The 20,191-nt window shown below is 40.8% G+C and overlaps 1 protein-coding gene across 2 annotated transcripts in view; it reads left to right on the forward strand.

Moving 5' to 3' along the window:
- The window catches only part of Tek (TEK receptor tyrosine kinase), a 114,340-nt gene extending 95,664 nt beyond the window's left edge, over positions 1-18,676 (forward strand). For both annotated transcript variants that reach the window (XM_021199778.2, XM_029539965.1), the window contains exons 17-23: positions 4,062-4,252; positions 4,742-4,855; positions 8,600-8,670; positions 9,604-9,644; positions 10,843-10,939; positions 16,701-16,800; positions 17,586-18,676. In XM_021199778.2, the coding sequence (XP_021055437.1) occupies positions 4,062-4,252; positions 4,742-4,855; positions 8,600-8,670; positions 9,604-9,644; positions 10,843-10,939; positions 16,701-16,800; positions 17,586-17,660 (689 nt within the window). In that variant the 3' untranslated portion in view covers positions 17,661-18,676. The remainder of the gene's footprint in view (positions 1-4,061; positions 4,253-4,741; positions 4,856-8,599; positions 8,671-9,603; positions 9,645-10,842; positions 10,940-16,700; positions 16,801-17,585) is intronic.
- Positions 18,677-20,191: the final 1,515 nt, after the last annotated feature.

Raw genomic sequence — 20,191 nt, forward strand, 5'->3', positions numbered from 1 at the left:
AAGCAGTGATATTAAGTTCATAGATGACAGTTCTAGTCATATAGTGTAACTTTACAGCTGCTCTGTGTTTTCATATTTTTAAACATAGCAATTCGAGCTTGATTCGAATGCTTGCTACTGTAATATGTGTAATGATCTCTGAGAGAGATCACAGCAAAAATGTTTTCTGAGTTTACTTTGGTATTCATGCCTCGCGGACTTGCAGTTCTCAGTCTGTCTCAACAAAATTTCTCATGGAAAAGTTTGCTTCCATAAACAGAAAAGGCTCCAGGCTGTATTTATTTATAAACTTGACAACCTTTTGTTGACTTTCTCAGCAAAACCCATCAACAATAGAAAAAGAGTTGGTTTCTTTTTCCTCGATTTACTAAGCTAAAAATATGGGTGTCTTAAGCAATCTGTCATCTTATGATCCATTAAGGGTATAATTCTGAAAGCCAGATCATATCTCTTAGATTAAATAATGAAGTAATGACATTTGTCTTTGAGTTATTTCCTGGAAATAATAACTGGTGTGGGACAACAGTGCATTAAAAAAAAATTATCAGGGCTAGAGCTCAGAGATTAAGAGCACTGGCTGCTATTGCAGAAGATTCGTTCCCATACCCACATGGCAGGTCAGAGCCAACAGCCACTCCAATTCCAGAGGGATTCTGACACCCTCAGCCGATCTTCATGGATACCTACACATATGTGGTGTATAAATATACACTTAAGCATACACAGGCTAGACAGATGGCTCAGCAGTTAAGAACATTGATAGCTCTTCCAGAGGTCCTGAGTTCAATTCCTGGCAACCACATGGTGGCTCACAACCACATGTAATGGGATCAGATGCCCTCTTCTGGTGTGTCTGAAGACAGCTACAGCATACTCATATACATAAAATAAATAAATAAATAAATAAATAAATAAATAAATAAATAAATCTTTTTAAAAACCACTTGAGCATATACAATATACTAAAGATTTAAAATAAATTTCAGACAACTGAAAATATATCTCAAATTTTTTAAGTATGCTGCTTATATCTCAAGAAAGTGTGCACGAAAGCACATTCATACCAGACCTTAGGTCTGCCTTTCTTAGGACATATTTGGGATTCAGGGTGGGAAGACTTTTCTTTCTTTCTTCTTTCTTTCATTCTTCCGGCAGGTGAGGGGGGTTGCTGATTTACATTTTTTCCATTTTTATTAGGTTTTATCTATTTAATTTTATATTCTGTATTTATTGCCTTTCTTTCTTTTAACATCATGGCCTCTGTTTCCCCTCCCTCCTTTACTCTCAGTTCCTTCCCCCACCTCCCTTCTGTTCCCTCCTCCCTCCCTCATTCCTCCCCCATTTCACCCTTGAAAAGGGCAGGCCTCCCAAGGATACCAACCCACCATGGCATATCAAATTGCACTAAGTCTGGGCACCTCCCCTTGTACTGAGGCTGCCTGAGGCAACCCAGCAGGAGGAAAGGCAGGCTCTCTGGATGTCAGTTTAGTCCCTGTGAGCCCCTATGGGCCTAGGTTGGTTGGTTCTATGGGTGTTCTTGTGGTGTCCCTGTCCCCTTTGGCGCCTACAATCCTTCCTCCCAAATTTAAATTTCTTAAATCCATTTGATCTTTTAATATGACGATTTGGACACACACACAAGCACATGTATACACACAAGAAAATCACTATTTTTTTTTTTTTACTGGTTATTTTTTGGGGGGTATTTTTTCTTTTTCCCTTTTCTTCTTCTCTTATATCCTACATCCCTATTGAAATTTCCCCTCCTTCCACTTCTCCCACCCTTTCCTACATTCTCTCCCTCAGATCCCCAGATCTGTTCCTATTTCCCTTACGAGAGAGCGAGAGAGAGAGAGAGAGAGAGAGAGAGAGAGAGAGAGAGAGAGAGAGAAGGCTCCCAGGGATATCAACTGAACATGGCATAGCAATTACAAGCATAGGCAGAAATCTCATATCAAGGATGGATGGACAAGGCTAACCCATAGAAGGAAAAGGGTTCCCAAGTGCAGGCAAAAGAGTCAGGGAGAGCTGGGCGGTGGTGGCAGACGCCTTTAATCCCAGCACTTAGGAGGCAGAGGCAGGCAGATTTCTGAGTTCGAGGCCAGCCTGGTCTACAGAGTGAGTTCCAGGACAGCCAGGGCTACACAGAGAAACCCTGTCTTGAAAAACCAAGAAAAAAAAAAAAAGAAAGAAAGAAAAGAAAGAAAAGAAAAGAAAAAAACCGAGGGAGGAACTCCCCACTCCTACTTTTAGGAGTCCCACAAGAACACCAACCTACACAATCAAAATGTATATACAGAGGACCTAGCTCAGACCCATGAAGAGTCTGAAATTGTCACTTAAGTCTCCGTGAGCCCCTATGAACCCAGGTTAGTTGATTCTGTGGGCTGTGTTCTTGTGATATTCTTAACCCCTCTGACCCCTATAATTCTTCCTCCCTTTCGTTAGCAGGGTTTCCCTGGTTCTGCCTAGTGTTTGGCTGTGGGTCTCTGCATCTGCTCCCATTAGTTGCTGGATGAAGCCTCTTTGGTTACAACTGGGCTAGGCATTGATCTATGAGTATAGCAGAGAATCATTAGGGATCACTTCATTTCTCTTTCCCAGGAAGATCCATGCGTTCCCCTTGAGCCCTGCAAAGAAATTCCAACTAGGGCTGGTGAGATGGCTCAGTGGTTAAGAGCACCGACTGCTCTTCCAAAGGTCCTGAGTTCAAATCCCAGCAACCACATGGTGGCTCACAACCATCCATAAGGAAATCTGAGGCCCTCTTCTGGAGTGTCTGAAGACAGCTACAGTGTACTTACATATAATAAATAAATAAATGTTTAAAAAAAAAAAAAAGAAATTCCAACTAAACTCATGAACAAGACAAGGCTCTCCTCTCCACATATGTTCAATACAGTAACTGGTGTTCTAGCTAGAGCAATAAGACAACCGAAGAATATCAAGCAGATATAAGTTGGAAAGAAAGAAGCTTTGTAGATGATAGAAGTATACACAAGCAACCTCCAAAATTTTACCAGAGAACTCCTACGTCTGATAAACACCTATAGTGAAGTGACTTGACACAAGATTAATTCAAAGGAATCAGCGGCCCTCCTCCTATACACAAATGACAAATGGGCTGAGAAGGAAAACAGGGAAACAACATCCTTCACAATAGCTGCAAATAATATGAAATATCTTGGGGTAACTCTAACCAAGCAAGCAAAATACTTGTCTGACAAAAAACTTTCAGTCTTTGAAGAAATAAATTGAAGATATCAGAAGATAGAATGATCTCCCATGCTCATGGATTGGTAGGATTAACAGTAAAAATGGTGTTCCTAACAAAAGCAATCTACAGATTCAACACATCAGTATTGCCATTAAAATCCTCATCAAAATTTCAGCACAATTCTTTCCACTATTTGTTAACAATAAAGGAAAAGAAATTAGGATAAAAACAGATCAATGAGACAGATGTCCTTTGGGAACTGTATTGCTTTTATTCTGTTCTTCTAAAATTCAAGTTTTTCATGTCTTTAAGCAAAATATCATTTCAAAAACTCGATCCCTGCTAGGCAGTTGTCTAGCGAGTGCTTGGTTACTTAGTGTGGTTTTAGGGAGAAGGGAAGGCAGGGGCATTTAGCCATTGGTTCGCTGTTGCTAGAGATGAAGACCGAAGAGATGCCCCCAGCTTGTGTTAGCTTTTTGATGAATATTGAATGAAGTAAAAGGGACTTTGATGGAGGCGTCCCAGGGAAGAGGACGCTTTGATTTTCTTACTCTAATGTCACAGAGTTCCTGGGAGTATTTCAGGAATAGAGGTGTGTTCACATTTGGTAGCAATGAAGGAGTGTGGGAAAGAAAGATTTGTGAGTTCAGGGCTGGTCCTTTGAGACACAGCTCTCTAAGGTCAGTGTCCCTCATCTCCCTCCTGTCCCCAGCATCACTACCAGATGTGTCTCTTTTGATCAAAATGAAGTCTGTAAGCCCATCTCCAATACCAAAAAACATCTTGAAGACTCCCCAGCCATTCAGTCAGGATAAGACAACTCTCTCTCATCCCTTCCCTGCAGGCTACTTGTACCTAGCCATTGAGTATGCCCCTCATGGAAACCTCCTGGACTTCCTGCGTAAGAGCCGAGTGCTAGAGACAGACCCCGCTTTTGCCATCGCCAACAGCACGGCTTCCACACTGTCCTCCCAGCAGCTTCTTCATTTTGCTGCAGATGTGGCCCGGGGGATGGACTACTTGAGCCAGAAACAGGTTTGTTCTTAGACCCTTGCTTTGGACAAGTTTCTGTAGAGCTCCTTCTGCAGGGCTCTAATGTGTTTAGACAGTTTTTCATGATCTTTTCTTCTCTGATTCCTTTTTGGTCTCCTTGGGTTAAGAAACTGATATTATTCTACTCCAATAGAAAGAATTCAATCCCCAGTACTGACAGTATATTTCCTTCGGGCGTTTAAAAGCATGTGTTTAGTGAGGTGCCCTGATCTTAACATACTGAGGTTTACCTGCAAATAAGGTCAACAGCAGAGGTTCATTACTGTGGAAAGTCCTGTTCTTCCTCCCAACCATAAAATGATTCTTTCAAGATGTGAGGAGTCACTTGACAGAACCTGCTGAGAGTTGTGGGGAAGTGCCCTAAGGGAGCTGGATTCTGAAGACTTTGTTAAAGGTCTCTCCATGGTGTCATTTCTTGAGTATCCTCTACCAAGTATTACACTGAAGATCCATGACTCTTTAAAATTTTAGTTTATCCACAGGGACCTGGCTGCCAGAAACATTTTAGTTGGTGAAAACTACATAGCCAAAATAGCAGATTTTGGATTGTCACGAGGTCAAGAAGTATATGTGAAAAAGACAATGGTAAGTTCCAGACACAGAGGTCCTCCTTGTCCCACTAGAATGTCATTGCTCTGGCTGACTGACACACCTGGCATAGACACTGTGTGGCCAGGTAGTCTTTCACATTTGGTTCCAACATGATACTGTTGTCACTGTGGACATACATACTTGGCCCCCTGAGGAGTCTCTTGGTCTTGTTGATAAAATGATTTTAAAGTGGACCCAGAAGGGAACCCAAGGATGAATGTTAGGAGTCACTTGGAAGGTGTTGGAGGAAGGAGGGAAAAAGTTACATCTTAATTGAGTACAAGTAACACCTTAGACAAGGTGGACGCTCTGAAAAAAAAAAAAGTCAAGTACATAGAGCTTTTTCTGTGTGTGTGTATGATTTTTTATTGAACAGGGCATGAAATTGTCCTCCTCTAAGATAACATGGCTTTTGGGAATGTAACACTTACCTGTTAGGAAGTTTGTAACCCTATAATTTATTTGGTAGTCAGCTCAGAGCGGCTCCAGGTGGGCTAGAACTGAGGAAATAGCTAAGCTGGGGATAACAACTGGCTTCATTTACTATCACCACTTCACCTTAAGCTTTGGGGTCTGGGGAAAGCCCTCCCATTGGTTCATCTTTACCTGGCAATTTGTTGTAGGCAGTAGCTGGGTCTTCACTACTCACTGAAAGGTGAGTGTGGGACAGTAAGTTACATGGAGCTTAGAGATTTTCTACGTTAGTGCTTGATATCTGCCTTTCATTAAAAAAAAAAAAATCCCTCATCTATCAGATGTGTCTCAAAGGAAGCTGACAGAGGCTGTCCATATATCTCAAGGACACTTGGGAAGGAGGCGACTGAAGAAGCCTTTACCCTCTCAGTCCTGACCAGCAAGAGGCTCCATCATGCAATTGAATGAAGTCTAGTGGTCAGTGTTTTGTCTGTATCCAGTCTAGGCCTAATGAGCTTCCAGTCCCTGCTTCTAAACAACAAATGGGGCAGGGAAACAAAAAACTTAGGAACCCATGATGGAAGTATGCTGTCACTAGATTCTTCCATTCCTCTCTGTGTCCTACCCTTGAAACTGTCCCACCCTGTACCCAGTCATTAGCTGTTGGTATCTTTATTGATTGATCAAAAACCAATTGGGGACAAGGACCTTTAGCATTTGGGCATGCAGATTTCTGATTGAATCAATGCATTAGAACCAATCTCCAACACCTCCCACCTTCATTTTCTCTGTCTTTATTTTTTATAATAATCCACTAAGTCCATTTAGTGCTGCCTGCATGAACATGCATGTGTAGCCACCCAGCAAAGCATGGACAACCCATCAGCATACACTCTGCTAAAGAGAAATGACTGTCCTCCACAGGATGCCATGGACTCCCAACAGCTCCTAAGCTAAAAATGGAGCGTCTCCCATCCACACCAGAACACTGACAGGCTTGACTGTGTGCAGACCTCTTGCTGGTAGTCACAATGTATTCATGAGTATAAAGCCCCTATCGTATCTAGAAGACAGCATTTGTCAGAAATCCTCCCATCCTTTGATTTAAATTCTTCCCAGTGCATCTTTCACAGAGTTCTTCAAGCCTTCTGATTTATAAGTACCCTGGCCATGGGCTTTTGACCAGATTTACAGTATTAGGCATGAATTTCTTCCTTCGTTGCAAGACTAAAATCCAATTTGAAAGCAGTTAGTCACCCCCACAGCCCTGTCACTATGGCTTCAATTGATCTATCTTATTGGATGGTGGGTAATTCCAGTGATGCTTTTCCTCTGAAATCAGCCTTTGCATTACCTTTCAGTGTTATGAAGACTTCCCAGTTGGGGAGTTCTCCATTTAGTTCTAGCTGTGCTTCTCTATGTCCTACAACTAAAATGTGCTGTGTCTTTAGCAATAGGGTTTTTAGTCTAGCTGTAGGGGGCAAGCAAGAACAATGGCAATACCCCATGTTGTTTTAGGGGTGTCTGGGACTTTCCTGGTCAATGACTCATAGGGAGGCATCCTATGCTTGTATAAAGATTCTTATTTAATAACCCAGGTGTTCTGGGGAGAGCATTGGCCACCCATGAAGGGTGACTCAATTCAAAAATCCTTTCGAATTATATATTTAAATTATCTTACAAAATAGTATGTTTCCATAACAATTTCTCACTTAGTTAACCTGATCCTGCCCCCACCCCCCACCCCTCATTGTTGCTTACTCCTTATACACTGTTTTCTTCCCTTCTGTTTTTATAACCACATGGGTCCGGCTCTCCCCTCCACATCTGAAGGCTTTTTCCTGTCCCACTTGCATGTGCCAGTTTTAACTTCCTGTCCTGTACAGACATGCCAAATTAAACACACAAATCTAAAAGTTCAGAGATAGGATCCAGGTGTTTATCTTTCTGGGTATATTATTTTTTCTTATCCCTCATAGGTAGTTCCACCATTGAAAGCATTACTATAAACAATACTAGGCTAATTGAGTGTTGACTATTACTAATAGACAGCAGCCATCACCTCATTGATTTATTATGAGGCCATTTATAATAATAGTAGGTTCAGTGATAACATGTTAAGACTTAGTACTTAGACTGTGGCTGAATCAAGGTGACGGAGAGTGAAAGTGGATGAAGTCCAAAGAAGTCAAATACAGAGAGTGTGAATGCACATATGGAACCTTGGCAGTATGAAGGCCGAAGCCTGTGGGGTTGGGGGATTGTGGGGTCGGGGAGCGGGGAAGAGAGCAGCTGATATGACTCTAGGGCTGTGATGCAAGAGTGAGCTAGAGGAACAGGTGAGGGATTTGGGTCCAGATTGACATAGAAAGAAGGAAAGTATATGAGGGAGAATGTGGGGTGAGTAGGTAGATGGGAGGACCCTCTTGAACCTGAGCCCAGTTTGGGACTTTCAGCCATTCCACAGAGGACTGAGAGAGAAAACCATATACATAGAATCACCCTTGAGGGTAAAGAAGATGGTCTTAGGAAGGGCATCCTGTTAAAATGCCTGCAAAGGCAGATTGAGGAAGATCCCCAAAGCCTTCCTGATTTTATAGGCTAAGATGGCACTGTTGAAAGTTTGGGCATCTCTGGGAGGGGAAGAGGGAGCCAAGGAGGAATAGATCTCTTTAACAGTGAGCCACATAATTACCCAGTTGCATAGGTACCCTCCAAATCATAAAGAATTTGAGGGAAATAGGAACAAAGATTCCCAGTATCCAGGCTATAACTCATTTACACAGCCTGGACACAGGATAACACTAAATGAGCTAAATATGTTCCTTCCCCATTGATCAAATGCTTTTGGGAGCTCAAACATGCCCATTTCTGTTAAAATATCTTTTATTTGCCTAATGTAATTGTCTTCTCTTAGGCTTACAGCCTCTGTATGCCCACCTAGGCCTAGTCCTGGAAGCTTCCAGGCTCTGTGCAATTTAGGTCTAGAATGTTTTCAGTGGCCAAGACTTACTGCTGAATAAGCTTACCCTTTCTTGTTCTTTCTGATTTCTGGCTGGCTGGTTCAACTCGAGCTGTTCTGAGCTCAAACTCCTCTCCAAGCTGATTGAGTCAATCTAGCTTCTTTCTCTGGGTCTCTCTTAAATTGCTCGGCTTGGCCTCACACTAACTTTGGCAATATGTTCTAATCTACCAACTTGTTCTCATTCTCCGTCTAGCTTGTTCTCTCTATTCAAACTGAGGCTTCCTGAGTCTATGGTGCCTATGTCCGTGATTCTAAACACGAAGCCTTCCCTAAGTGATGCCTTACTTTGTTCTCTTCAGGGAAGGCTCCCAGTGCGTTGGATGGCAATTGAATCACTGAACTATAGCGTCTATACAACCAACAGTGATGTGTAAGTAAACACCTCACCTCTAAGAATTGGTTTTTTTCTTAAAAAAGTATATATTTGGCAGAAGTGCTAAAGAGAAGCAGGGACACCCTGGGTTACTGTCCAGGCAATTCCACTGACCTGCTCTCAGGGACCCAGCAGCTGCTTAGGTCAGGACCTGCCACTGCCACTAGGTGCGCCAGGTGTGCGCAGCAGATAAGAGGATATGAACTCAAAGAAAACAAAGCTGCAGAAGGGAAGTTCCCAGTGCAAAATCCCAAGTGTCAGGTTTGAGGGTATCTTCTCCCATCACGAAGCAGACTTCAGGTGCTGAAGTCATGACTTCTAAGAGAGAAAGGTGTTAGGGATCACCTCATTCCCATGAGTCCATTCCCTGGACCTAGCATAGAGGAAGCAGCTTAGAATAGCTGCCATAATGGTACGGCCATGCCTTCTTACAGCCTACAGTGACAGCCACTTGTACACTCTTGGCAGGAGGGGAAAGTAAGGCCAGCATGGAGGGAATGGTTGTCCCAGAGTCCTTATTTAGGGAAGGAGGAGACTACCCAGTCCCCACTGCAGACACGTGCATCACCAGAGTGTCTCCACTTTTGGAGGACTATGCTTAGGGGTCCTAATAGTTTATACTAACCATTCGAGTGTCAAATGGCAGAGAAGGGCCTCCTCTCCCAGCTGTGTGGTGTCGAATTCATTGTCTTCTACCAGAGGGGTTTGGAAAGATCAGTCACCCCACCCCAACCCCAGCCCTAAAGCCCTCTACTAAACCTAAGAGCCTAAGAGGAACTCATGCTGTGTGCCAGGTCTCACCCTAGAAAGTATATGATTAGCATTTCCTCTTTTGATTAAAAGGTTTCTCACCAGGGTTGGGGGGCGTGGGGCAGAAAGTCAGTGGTCCCCCTATTTGTTGATGACTTTTTTATGCTCTCTCTCCTGCAGATGGTCCTATGGTGTATTGCTCTGGGAGATTGTTAGCTTAGGTGAGTATTTAATTTCCCCACCAGGTGAAACAGTAGGCAAAGGGCATGGAGCCTCCAGAGTCTCCTCATAAACCAGTGAGTGCCACAGGACATCCTTTAATTTCTCTAATGGCAGCAGCATACTTGACACTAAGGGCCTTGTGGCTGTGTGCTTCACTCTGAATTGTTTCTGCCTGTGTCTGAATGTCAAAGAGCAGTAACAAGTTACCCTTATAACTTTAAATGGATGTTACACAACCAATAAAAAGCCCCATCCTGAAGGTCATTTAATTTCACGGGCAAAACCCCACACCCCAAACCAAGCATGTCATGTATAACATGATAGTGGTTTTATAAATTACTATTTTAAAATTGCAAGTTGCTATATTGAAAAGTAATGAGAGGTATTATATAGGATTTCCCTTCCTTTGAAGTTTTTCTACAATAGTGGATAGCTTTTCTAAGTTACGCTGTACAGTAACTATTGTTGATAAAGTAGGAATTGCATAAATACAGACTTTTTTAATATTTTATTTATCTATTTTTCCATTCTTTATTAGATATTTTCTTCATTTACATTTCAAATGCTATCCCAAAAGTTCCCTATACCCTCCCCCTACCCTGCTCCCCTACCCACCCACTCCCACTTCTTGGCCCTGGTGTTCCCCTGTACTGAGGCAATATAAAGTTTGCAATACCAAGGGGCCTCTCTTCCCAGTGATGGCCGATTAGGCCATCTTCTGCTACATATGCAGCTAGAGACACGAGCTCTAGGGGTACTGGTTGGTTCATATTGTTGTTCTACCTACAGGGTTGCAGCCCCCTTCAGCTCCTTGGGTACTTTCTCTAGTTCCTCCATTGGGGACCCTGTGTTCCATCCAATAGGTGACTGCGAGCATCCACTTCTGTAATAAATACAGACTTTTAGTATGAAAAATGAAACATCATTAGTAGATGAGATGTGCTCTGCACAGGAGACTCAGGAGGAAGGAGAGGCACTTTCAGGAGTGAGGTCTTGGTGCGTCCCCTCCACTCACGGAGTGGTGGTATTGTGGTGTGATCAGTGATGCAAGTCCAGCCTGGTACACAGTGAGGTTGTGGAGGGGGGCACTCGGAGCGCTTGCCTTCTATCTTCTCCCTTCTCATTGTTTAGCACTGGGGCAGGAAACACAGCCTTCTGTGCCAGTGGGACTTATGGACCCTACTTCTTGTGTTCCAGGAGGCACCCCATACTGTGGCATGACATGCGCGGAACTCTATGAGAAGCTGCCCCAGGGCTACAGGCTGGAGAAGCCCCTGAACTGTGATGATGAGGTGTAAGTCAGGCCTCACTGTGGTTATTTCATCTTTCCCTTTCTCCATCTGTCTCTAACGAAGTCATCATCAGATATAGTAGGACACCCACATTAAGATATCGCATAGGTGAAGAGAAAGGAGATTTCTGCTAGTAGGCAAGGAACAGCAACGTTGCCTGCTACTTCCATCTAGGAGAGTGGTTAAGGTATAGGTCTTGAGAAGGGTGGATTGAGGAAGGACAAGGACAGAAGAGTATGAAATACACAAAGTTGATCGTGAAAAATGCAGTAGGTTTATTCAGGTTGGTGTACAGATTTTAGAATCACCCCATTAGGCAACAACTTGTTCACAGTTTTGCTTCTTTCGAGATTATTTTTCACAAGAAAGAACAATTAATGTCAGCGGAGGCTCCATTCCAGAACTAGCCAGCAGAAGTCCTTACGTGGCAAAATTTCAAGAGAGTTTGGTGCTAGGTTGAACAAATAAGTCACTGTTCAGACTTCTAAGAGAGAAGGAGATGCTAATATTTCCCCTGGTACAAGAGGCATAGACATAGTCACCCCAGGCAGACATAGATAATCAAGGGCCTCCAAGAGGATATGAATAAATTCTGAGATGAAGGCTGTAAAAACACAGTTGAATGAAAAAAAAAAGCCAATTCAGGCTATAAAAATGGAATTTTATAAAACAAGAATCTTTGAAGAAAGGCCAAAATGAGATAAATCCTGAAATGAAAAATGTCAGTTATTCAGATGAAAGCTAAGAGGAGAGCCCTGCCTATAGATTCGATCGAGAGGAAGAAAGACTGTCAGGTCCTGACAAGGTGGATGAATGGAATCACTCAATCAAAAACATGTTCGATTTTAAAACAAACAAACAAACAAACAAGCCAACAGGCAAGCAGTAGAACCGATGGGGTAAACTGAACACTGTAAAAAGACCAAGCCTACTAAACCATTGGAATAACAAGGTGGGGAAGAGACCCGTGTCAAAGACACAGAAAATGTTTTAACATAATCAAAGAAGAAAATTCCCAAAGTCTAAGAAAGAGATGCCTATCAAGGTGCAAAAATCATGTAGAACACCAAATAGAACTAAAAAGGAACCCCCGCCCCTATCATATAACAGTCAACACATTAAATGTACAGGAAAAAAATTAAAAACTGCAAGAAAGAAAGATGATCAATCCACATGTACAGATAGACCTGTCAGAATAGCAGCCATTTTTTCCCATGCAGACTATGAGAGCTTGAAGGGCTTGGATGGATATTCTACAAGTTATAAAAGATTCCAGATTCCAGCAGAGACTACTATAGTGGGAAAACTGTCAGTCAAAATTAAAGTATAAAGAAAATCTTCATGGGGTAAATATCTGTTTTTTCTGATAATCTTAGCTGATCCCTGTGAAAGGGCTGTTTAATCCCCCCAAAAGGATCATGACCCACAGGTTAAGAACTACTGTATTAAAGAAAAACCTACAAAAGGATATGTACTAAACATACACACACCAAACACAGAGGCACCTGATTTCATAAAAGAAATACTATCAGATCTTAAGACTATTGATTAATCACAACACAATGACAGTGGGCTATTTTAATAGTGGCCCATTGTTATCAATAGACAGATTTTCAGATCTGAGATCTGTCTTCAGAAATTCTGAAAATAAGACATCATAAGTCAAATGGACCCGGTAGATACGTACAGAACATTCCACTAAAACACTAAAGAATACACATTCTTTTCAGCAGCCCACGGAATTTTCTGGAAAACCTACCACATATTAGGACACAAAGCAAGTCTCACTAAATACAGGAAAACTAAAATCATATCCTGCATTCTATCTGGTCACAATAGAATAAAGCCGGATAGCAACAGCAATAGAAGCAACAGAGTATGCAAATTAAACAGTACAATTTTTAGTGGTAATTGGGTCAAAGAAGAAATCAAAAAGGACATTTTTGAAAATTTAGAACTGAATGAAAATGAAAACACAACATACAAAAATCTACAGGACATAAAGAAGGCAATCAGTCATCTGAGAAGGGAACCTAATTATTAAAATGCCTCTATAACATTGGGCTGTAGGCAAATCTATGGAGCATTTCTTAATTAGTTATCGATGGTGGAGGGCTTAGACCATTGCGAGTGCTGTCATTCCTAGACTGGTAGTCTTTGGTTCCATAAGAAAGAAGCACTCCTCCATGGCCTTTGCCTCAGGTCCTGCCCTCATTACTTTTGATGATGAAATGTTATTTGTAACTATGAGGGAAATAAACACTTTCTTTCCCAAATTGATTTTTGTTACAGTGATCCATTACCAGAATAGAAGCCATAAATAAGAAAATACATAAAAGACCCTAAAAAATCCACCAAAAAAACTACAATACCAAAAAACATTTTTAAAAGTAGTAGAAAACAAAATCAGCCCACAAAAATGGAAACCTCCCAATATGCAAGGGCAAATACATTGAGGAAAATAATCAGAGACACAATACAATTCATAATAGCCTCAAAAATATCTTGGAGAATTGAAATACTTATATAATGAATACTTTAAGATACTGGAGAAAAAAAATTGAAGATACCAGAAGATAGAAAGATTATTAGATTTAATATTGTCAAGATACCTATTTCAAAAGCAATCTACAGATTCAAGGAAACCCCATCAACATTCCAATTCAAGTTCTTCAAAGAAATTCAAAAACTAATCTTCAATTTTATATGGAAACATAAAAGATCCAGGATAGCCAAAATAATCTTGAATACAAAAATTGCTAGACATATCACCCTTCTAGATTTCAGGTTGTACTGCAAATAAAAAACAGCATGATACTAGCATAAAAATAGACAAACTGATCAATACAGTAGATTTCAGAATGCTCATCTAAGCCCATGTCTGTCTTCTTTTTGATAAAGGCTAGCAATACACTGTAGAGAAGAGAAAACCTCTTCAAATGGTCCTGCAAACTAGAAAGTTCTATGTAGAAGGGTAAAACTGGATCCTTATCTTTGATCCTGCATAAAACTCAACTCCAAATGAATTAAGCCACTTCAACAGAAGACCTGACAGGAGAAAAGTAGGGAATACATTTGAACTTGTAGGTACAGGAGTCTAGGAGTGCAAGCACTAAGATAAACAACTGATAACTGGGATGTCATAGAGCTAAAATCCTCCTGTACAAAAAAGGACACCACATTTGAGTGAAGAGCCAGTCTAAAGAATGGGAAAAATCCTAACCAGCTACACATCTGACAGAGGGTTAGCATCTAGAAGATCTAAAGAAACACCGAGAATACATAATAAAATAAAATAAAATAAAATAAAATAAAATAAAATAAAAATTTGAGGCATGGAACTAAACAGAGCATTCTTAAGAGATGAAACACAAATGACTGAGAAATAAATTTTTTAAATTTTCAACATCCTTACATATTAGGAAGATGCAAATAAATACTACTATGAGAGTTCACCTTACCATAGAGTCATAATGTGATCTAGCCAAATGATGACAAATGCCAATGTGGATGTGGTGAAAGAAGGACACTAATTCACTGCTGATGGCAGGACAAAGTGGTGAAGCCACTACAGAAGGAGGCTCCTAAAAGAGCAATGCATTCTATGCCCCAGTATAGGGGAATACTAGAACCAGGAATGGGAGTGGGTGGGTAGGGGAGTGGGGAGGGGCGGGGATAGGGGATTTTTGGAGGGGAAACTAGGAAAGGGGATAACATTTGAAATGTAAATAAAGAAAATATCTAATAAAAAATAAAACATAAAAATAAAGAGCAAAGCATTGATCCACCACATGATTCAGCTATACCACATTTGGTATGGGGGAGGTTGAGTCTTCAAGAGAGGGAAGATAAAACATAGGGAGGCTTTCAAGAGAAGGAAAACAGGACACAGAGATATAAAGGGGAGAGAGAAGTAATGGAATTGGAAAGTTAAACGGGGTGAAAGATAGAAGGCAGGGAAAAGGAGGGAATTCAAGGAGGGAAACAATGTTAAAGACCTTCTGAAGAAGTTATATGACAAACTACCCGTGTAGAAGCTCCCTAAAATTTAAACATACACACATAAATAAGGTTGAAGACTCAACCTCCCCTATACCAAATGTGGCATAGCTGAATCGTGTGGTGGATCAATGCTTTGCTCTTTGTGTATATACAAAGAGTTTATATTAAATAGAGTTGCCCTAAAATGGTGCGACCATTCCCCTACTAGACACTGAAGGCTAACAAATAAAAAGCCCAATGCTAGCAACGAGTTACCTCCTTTAGAGTTGTTTGCCAGTGCGGTCCCATAGCCTCTCCAATCAATACAGGACATAGCCATTGTACTTGGTTACTCTTCAGGACTTGATGGTAAGACACTGTTGCTGAAGAAATCAGACGTTTCAGTCATAGAACATGGAGAAATCAAGCTGAGATTGACCTGGCAGCTTTATCACTACTGCCTAGCTTTCATAGTGATAAAATATGCTAGGTATACTGCCAGAGAAGAAAAGTAATCACCAATCTTACCCGGCCATGGGCCCTGCAAGCTACAGTAACAATTAATGTACAAGACGTGTGTACAGGTGCAATAGTGGTATGAAGGTCATGGCAGTAACCAACTCATTTATGCTTAGATTCTAGGCCCACTCGGTAAGATGGAACCCATTTTTCAAAACCATTATTTGAACCTGTAGGTAGACAGCTTATCGGGCCTAAGAGATCTTATTATTACTCTGCTAAAGGAACATAGTATTAAACCAAGTCCCAGTGACTCATTGTTAGAAGATTAGTGTATCTCTCAAATGTCATTAGAGAAATTTCCTGTTTTCCCTCAGTAGATGGTAATTAACACAGAGACCCACAAACTGGTCAAGGTGAAGAGAATAAGACTATGGAGTGCTCAGCCCTAAATGAGGTATCTTTATCATCTGCTGTCCTCCTAAATCTTTGGTGGTTATTATGCAAAAGGGAGCAAATGATTCTAAGAACCAGAGGCACTGGATGACTATAAGGAAACAGTATTTTTGGAAAGAACAGGGATATTACACGTATGAACTTACAGCAGTTGGGATAGTATGTATAAGACCAGCACAGGCTCAAGCTTGATAAAATCCCAGTATTAAGGGCAGAGTTACCCTTAATGAATTAATTGAGAATTAATTCATGTATTCATTTATAATGAAATATGCACATCATATATAATTATATATTAGTTATATAATCATAATTATATATGCATATTCATTATATATATTACTGTTCTGAAATCTGGGAAGTCCAAGATCAAAGATGCAACGGAATTGGTGTCTGTGAGCTGTTTTCCAGTTCTTAGAATGTTTGTCAATAATTGGTCCATTGAACCTGGTCAAGATGCCATTTGTTTTTAGTGACAGGACTTCTTTAAAAGTCCTGCCTCTATGAAGTACACATATGGGCATTCCATACGGGGAACTAATGTTTTAGAGAGGTAATATTCCAAAAGAAACACTGCTGTAGATAGGGAACTCAGTTTATTCTGCATGGCTACAATAACTGAGATCAAAGTTCTAAAAGAATGGCAACAAGTCTGCACTAGACCTACAAATGAAGAAAGGGGATGTGTGTTTGGATGAGGAGAAGGCAGCACTTTGGAAACTTTCTAGGTAGTTTTATTTTATGCCCGACAATGTCACATCCTTCAGTGACTAATTTTGTTTTTCTTCTACCTCATGCTTCATTCCAATGGCATACCCAGGGCTAAAGCCCACTCAGAGTTAATCCCTGCACTCTTTATGTTCAAAGGTATGATCTAATGAGACAATGCTGGAGAGAGAAGCCTTATGAGAGACCATCATTTGCCCAGATATTGGTGTCCTTAAACAGGATGCTGGAAGAACGAAAGGTGAGCACAATTTAATACAGGTCCTCTTTCCCTGGAAATTTGGGATGTGCTCAATGTGATCACTAAAATGTCATTGATACAACTCAACAAGCTATGTAAAATAGCTTTAGGTATTACAGGCACATAACAGATATGCTCCCCAACTTTGAGAAGTTAAGAGGAAGTAAGAGTTCTATGTAAGATATAGTCACTCATATATACAAAAAATACAACCTGCAAGTTATCTCTTAGAGCTGGAAGCAATCTTATCCACGTGGCCTGTATCTTTAAATTTATAGATGAAGAAACAAAGAGGTTAAGTGACTTGGCCAAGAATACACAGACAACCAAGTCTGGCCTATAGATTACTATTTGGAGGGTAAGAAAGTCTATTGAAATGTTTTAAAAAGTGGCTGCCTGTATCAATTTAGGGGTCAACAGGCAAAGTCTAAGATAGCAGGATTATCCATATAGGGAAAGGTGAAGAATAAGTGTGGCCGGGGAAGGAGCCTACACTTCCCTAAAAAGGAGTTGACTTTTTTTTTTTTTTTTGGTATCTCTAGGTCAATGAGATACTAAAGGAGGACAGAAACTAAAGCCGGGGGGAGTAGGGAATTTTATTTAGAAGTCAATAGACGCAATTCAGAAGAAAACAACACCAAAATCATTGTCACATACATACAGAGGGAATGAGAAAAAAAGGTGTCCCCCACAGCTGTGAGAGATACGGAAGCCAGGACATGGACCTAGCTGCTCCGGGAAGAGAGAGGAGCAATGTGGTGTATTCTAACCCTTTCTCGTTTCAGACATACGTGAACACCACGCTGTATGAGAAGTTTACCTATGCAGGAATTGACTGTTCTGCTGAGGAAGCTGCCTAGAGCAGAACTCTTCCTGTACAACGGCCATTTCTCTTCACTGGCACGAGAGCGCCTTGACATCTGTACCAAGCAAGCGACCCACTGCCAAGAGATGTGATATAGAAGTGTATATATTGTGCTATGTGTTCGGGACCCTCCTCATACAGTTTGTGTGGATCTGCAGTGTGTTCTGACTCTAATATGACTGTATATACTGCTCGGAGTAAGAATGTGCTAAGATCGTGGTTTCATATAATATATTTTTCTAAAAACATGGATTGCACAGGAAGGTGTGAGTACAAATACTGTAATGCATAACTTGTTATTGTCCTAGATGTGTTTGATATTTTCCTTTACAACTGAATGCCATAAAAGTGTTTTGCTGTGTACACATAAGATACTGTTCGTTAACCTAAGCATTCCCATGACAGCACAGGAAGAAAAGCAAGGGAAATGTATGGTTTATATTAAATGTGGGTTACTACACAAGAGGCTGAACATTCCAAGTAGCAGAAGAGAGGGTCCCTCAATTCTGCTCCTCACCCGCAGAAGCCAGTTTGTTTGGCCATGTGACAATTTGTCCTGTGTTTTTATAGCACCCAAATCATTCCAAAATATGAACTTCTAAAAACTTTGTTAAGAGACTAAGAACCTTTAGAGAGATATAAATAAGATTTAAAAACAAAACGGTGGAACTTACATTTAGTTTCTATAGTAATCCGTCATACATTTTAAGAAGTAAAACTAGGAATTTAGGAGTGATGTGTGACATTTCTGACATGGAGTTACCATCCCACATGTATCACATTCTGTCATATCCCCACATGTATCACATATTGTCATATCCCCACATGTATCGCACATGTATTGTAAAATTTTGTAGTTTTGATCACTGGTGAATTTACTGTTGATGTGGTAACCACCTGCTGCAATGGTTCCTCTTGTAGATGAATAAATGTCTTGTCTACCCACATCCTTTCCAGGAATGTGTCTCATAAAAATTATTTGGAAATGTACTTTTAAGATGTCCAAAGTGTGGGTGCTTCGGTACTTCTTAGAAGGAGAACAAAATACTCACAGGAGCAAAGACGGAGACAAAGTGTGGAGCAGAACTGAAGGAAAGGCCATCCAGAGACTGTCCCACCTGGGGATTTATCCCATATACAATTACCAAACCCAGACACTATTGTGGATGCCAAGAAGTGCTTGCTGACAGGAGCCTGATATGGCTGTCTCCTGAGAGGCCCTGCCAGAGCCTTACAAATACAGAGACGGATGGATGCTCACAGCCAACCATTGGACTGAGCATGGGGTTCCCAATAGAGGCGTTAGATAAAGGACTGAAGGAGTTGAAGGGGATTGCAACCCCACAGGAAGAACAGTATCAACCAAGCAGTCCTCCCAGAGCTCCCAGGGACTAAGCCATCAACAAAGGAGTACACATGGCTCCAGCTGCATATGTAGCAGAGGATGGCCTTGTCATGCATCAATGCAAGGAGAGGTCCTTGTTCCTATGAAGGCTCGATAGATGTCCCAGTGTAGGGGAATTGAGGGTGGGGAGGTGGGAGTGGGTGGGTGGGTGGAGGAATACTCTCATAGAAGAAGAGGAATAACATTTGAAATGTAAATAAAGAAAATATCCAATTAAGAAAAAAAAAGGACTGAAAAAAATATTCAAATTTCCTTGATTTTTTTTTTTTTAAACGTCATCTTAAGATGCATGGTATTGGTGAGTACGTACCCCGGGCAGGAAAGTAAAGCACACGAGGCTGGTAAGCTCTGAAATTCTCCATCTTAATTCATTGTCTTGCCTCAGAGGAGCAGACCTCCAACTGGACCCCGTCAGCTACAGCTTCACCCATAGGAGAGAAAGAAGTTGAACATTAGGAGTCATTACCATCAAAGACCTCAGTAACCTTCTCCAGCAGTGTAGATGTTCGTGTGTTAGCTGATGCAATCCTTGTGATTTTTCCTCAGCACTAATCTCAGTTGACAGAATAATGCCAACAGGATGTAGTGGCACATTACTAAGGTTAGAAATTCTGTGTGCTATTTACCAAACACCCCTGCAACCTCTTCCAGAGAATGTTTTCCCACAGCAAACCGGATACATAAATTCTGTAAAAAGTATCTCTTCCACTAAATGCTTGCATCATAAGCAACAAAAAAACATGAAAAACCAAGGAGACAAAACATTACCAAAGGAATTTTTCTACAATTTCCTTTAGTTGATTCCAAAGAAATATACGTATTCCCTAGCAAATAATTCAAAATGGCATTTTAAGAAATAGCTTCAGATTTCAAGAAAACATGAAAAAGTAATGCAATAAAACTGGGAAACAGAAATTTAGGGGACAAATATATTCATGTATGAATATAATTCTGGAATTGAAACGTAAAATGAAAGAACTGAAAATTCTGAGAGGGTATCAGCTGCAGGATGGCTTCAGCAGAAGGAATCCAAATTTAAAACATGTTATTTGAAAATATGAACAAAATCATAAATAAAAGAATGAAAGGGGAAGAAAGAAGAAGAAGAAGAAGAAGAAGAA

Source organism: Mus pahari, chromosome 6, assembly GCF_900095145.1.
Source record: "Mus pahari chromosome 6, PAHARI_EIJ_v1.1, whole genome shotgun sequence".
Classification (NCBI taxonomy): Eukaryota; Metazoa; Chordata; class Mammalia; order Rodentia; family Muridae; genus Mus; species Mus pahari.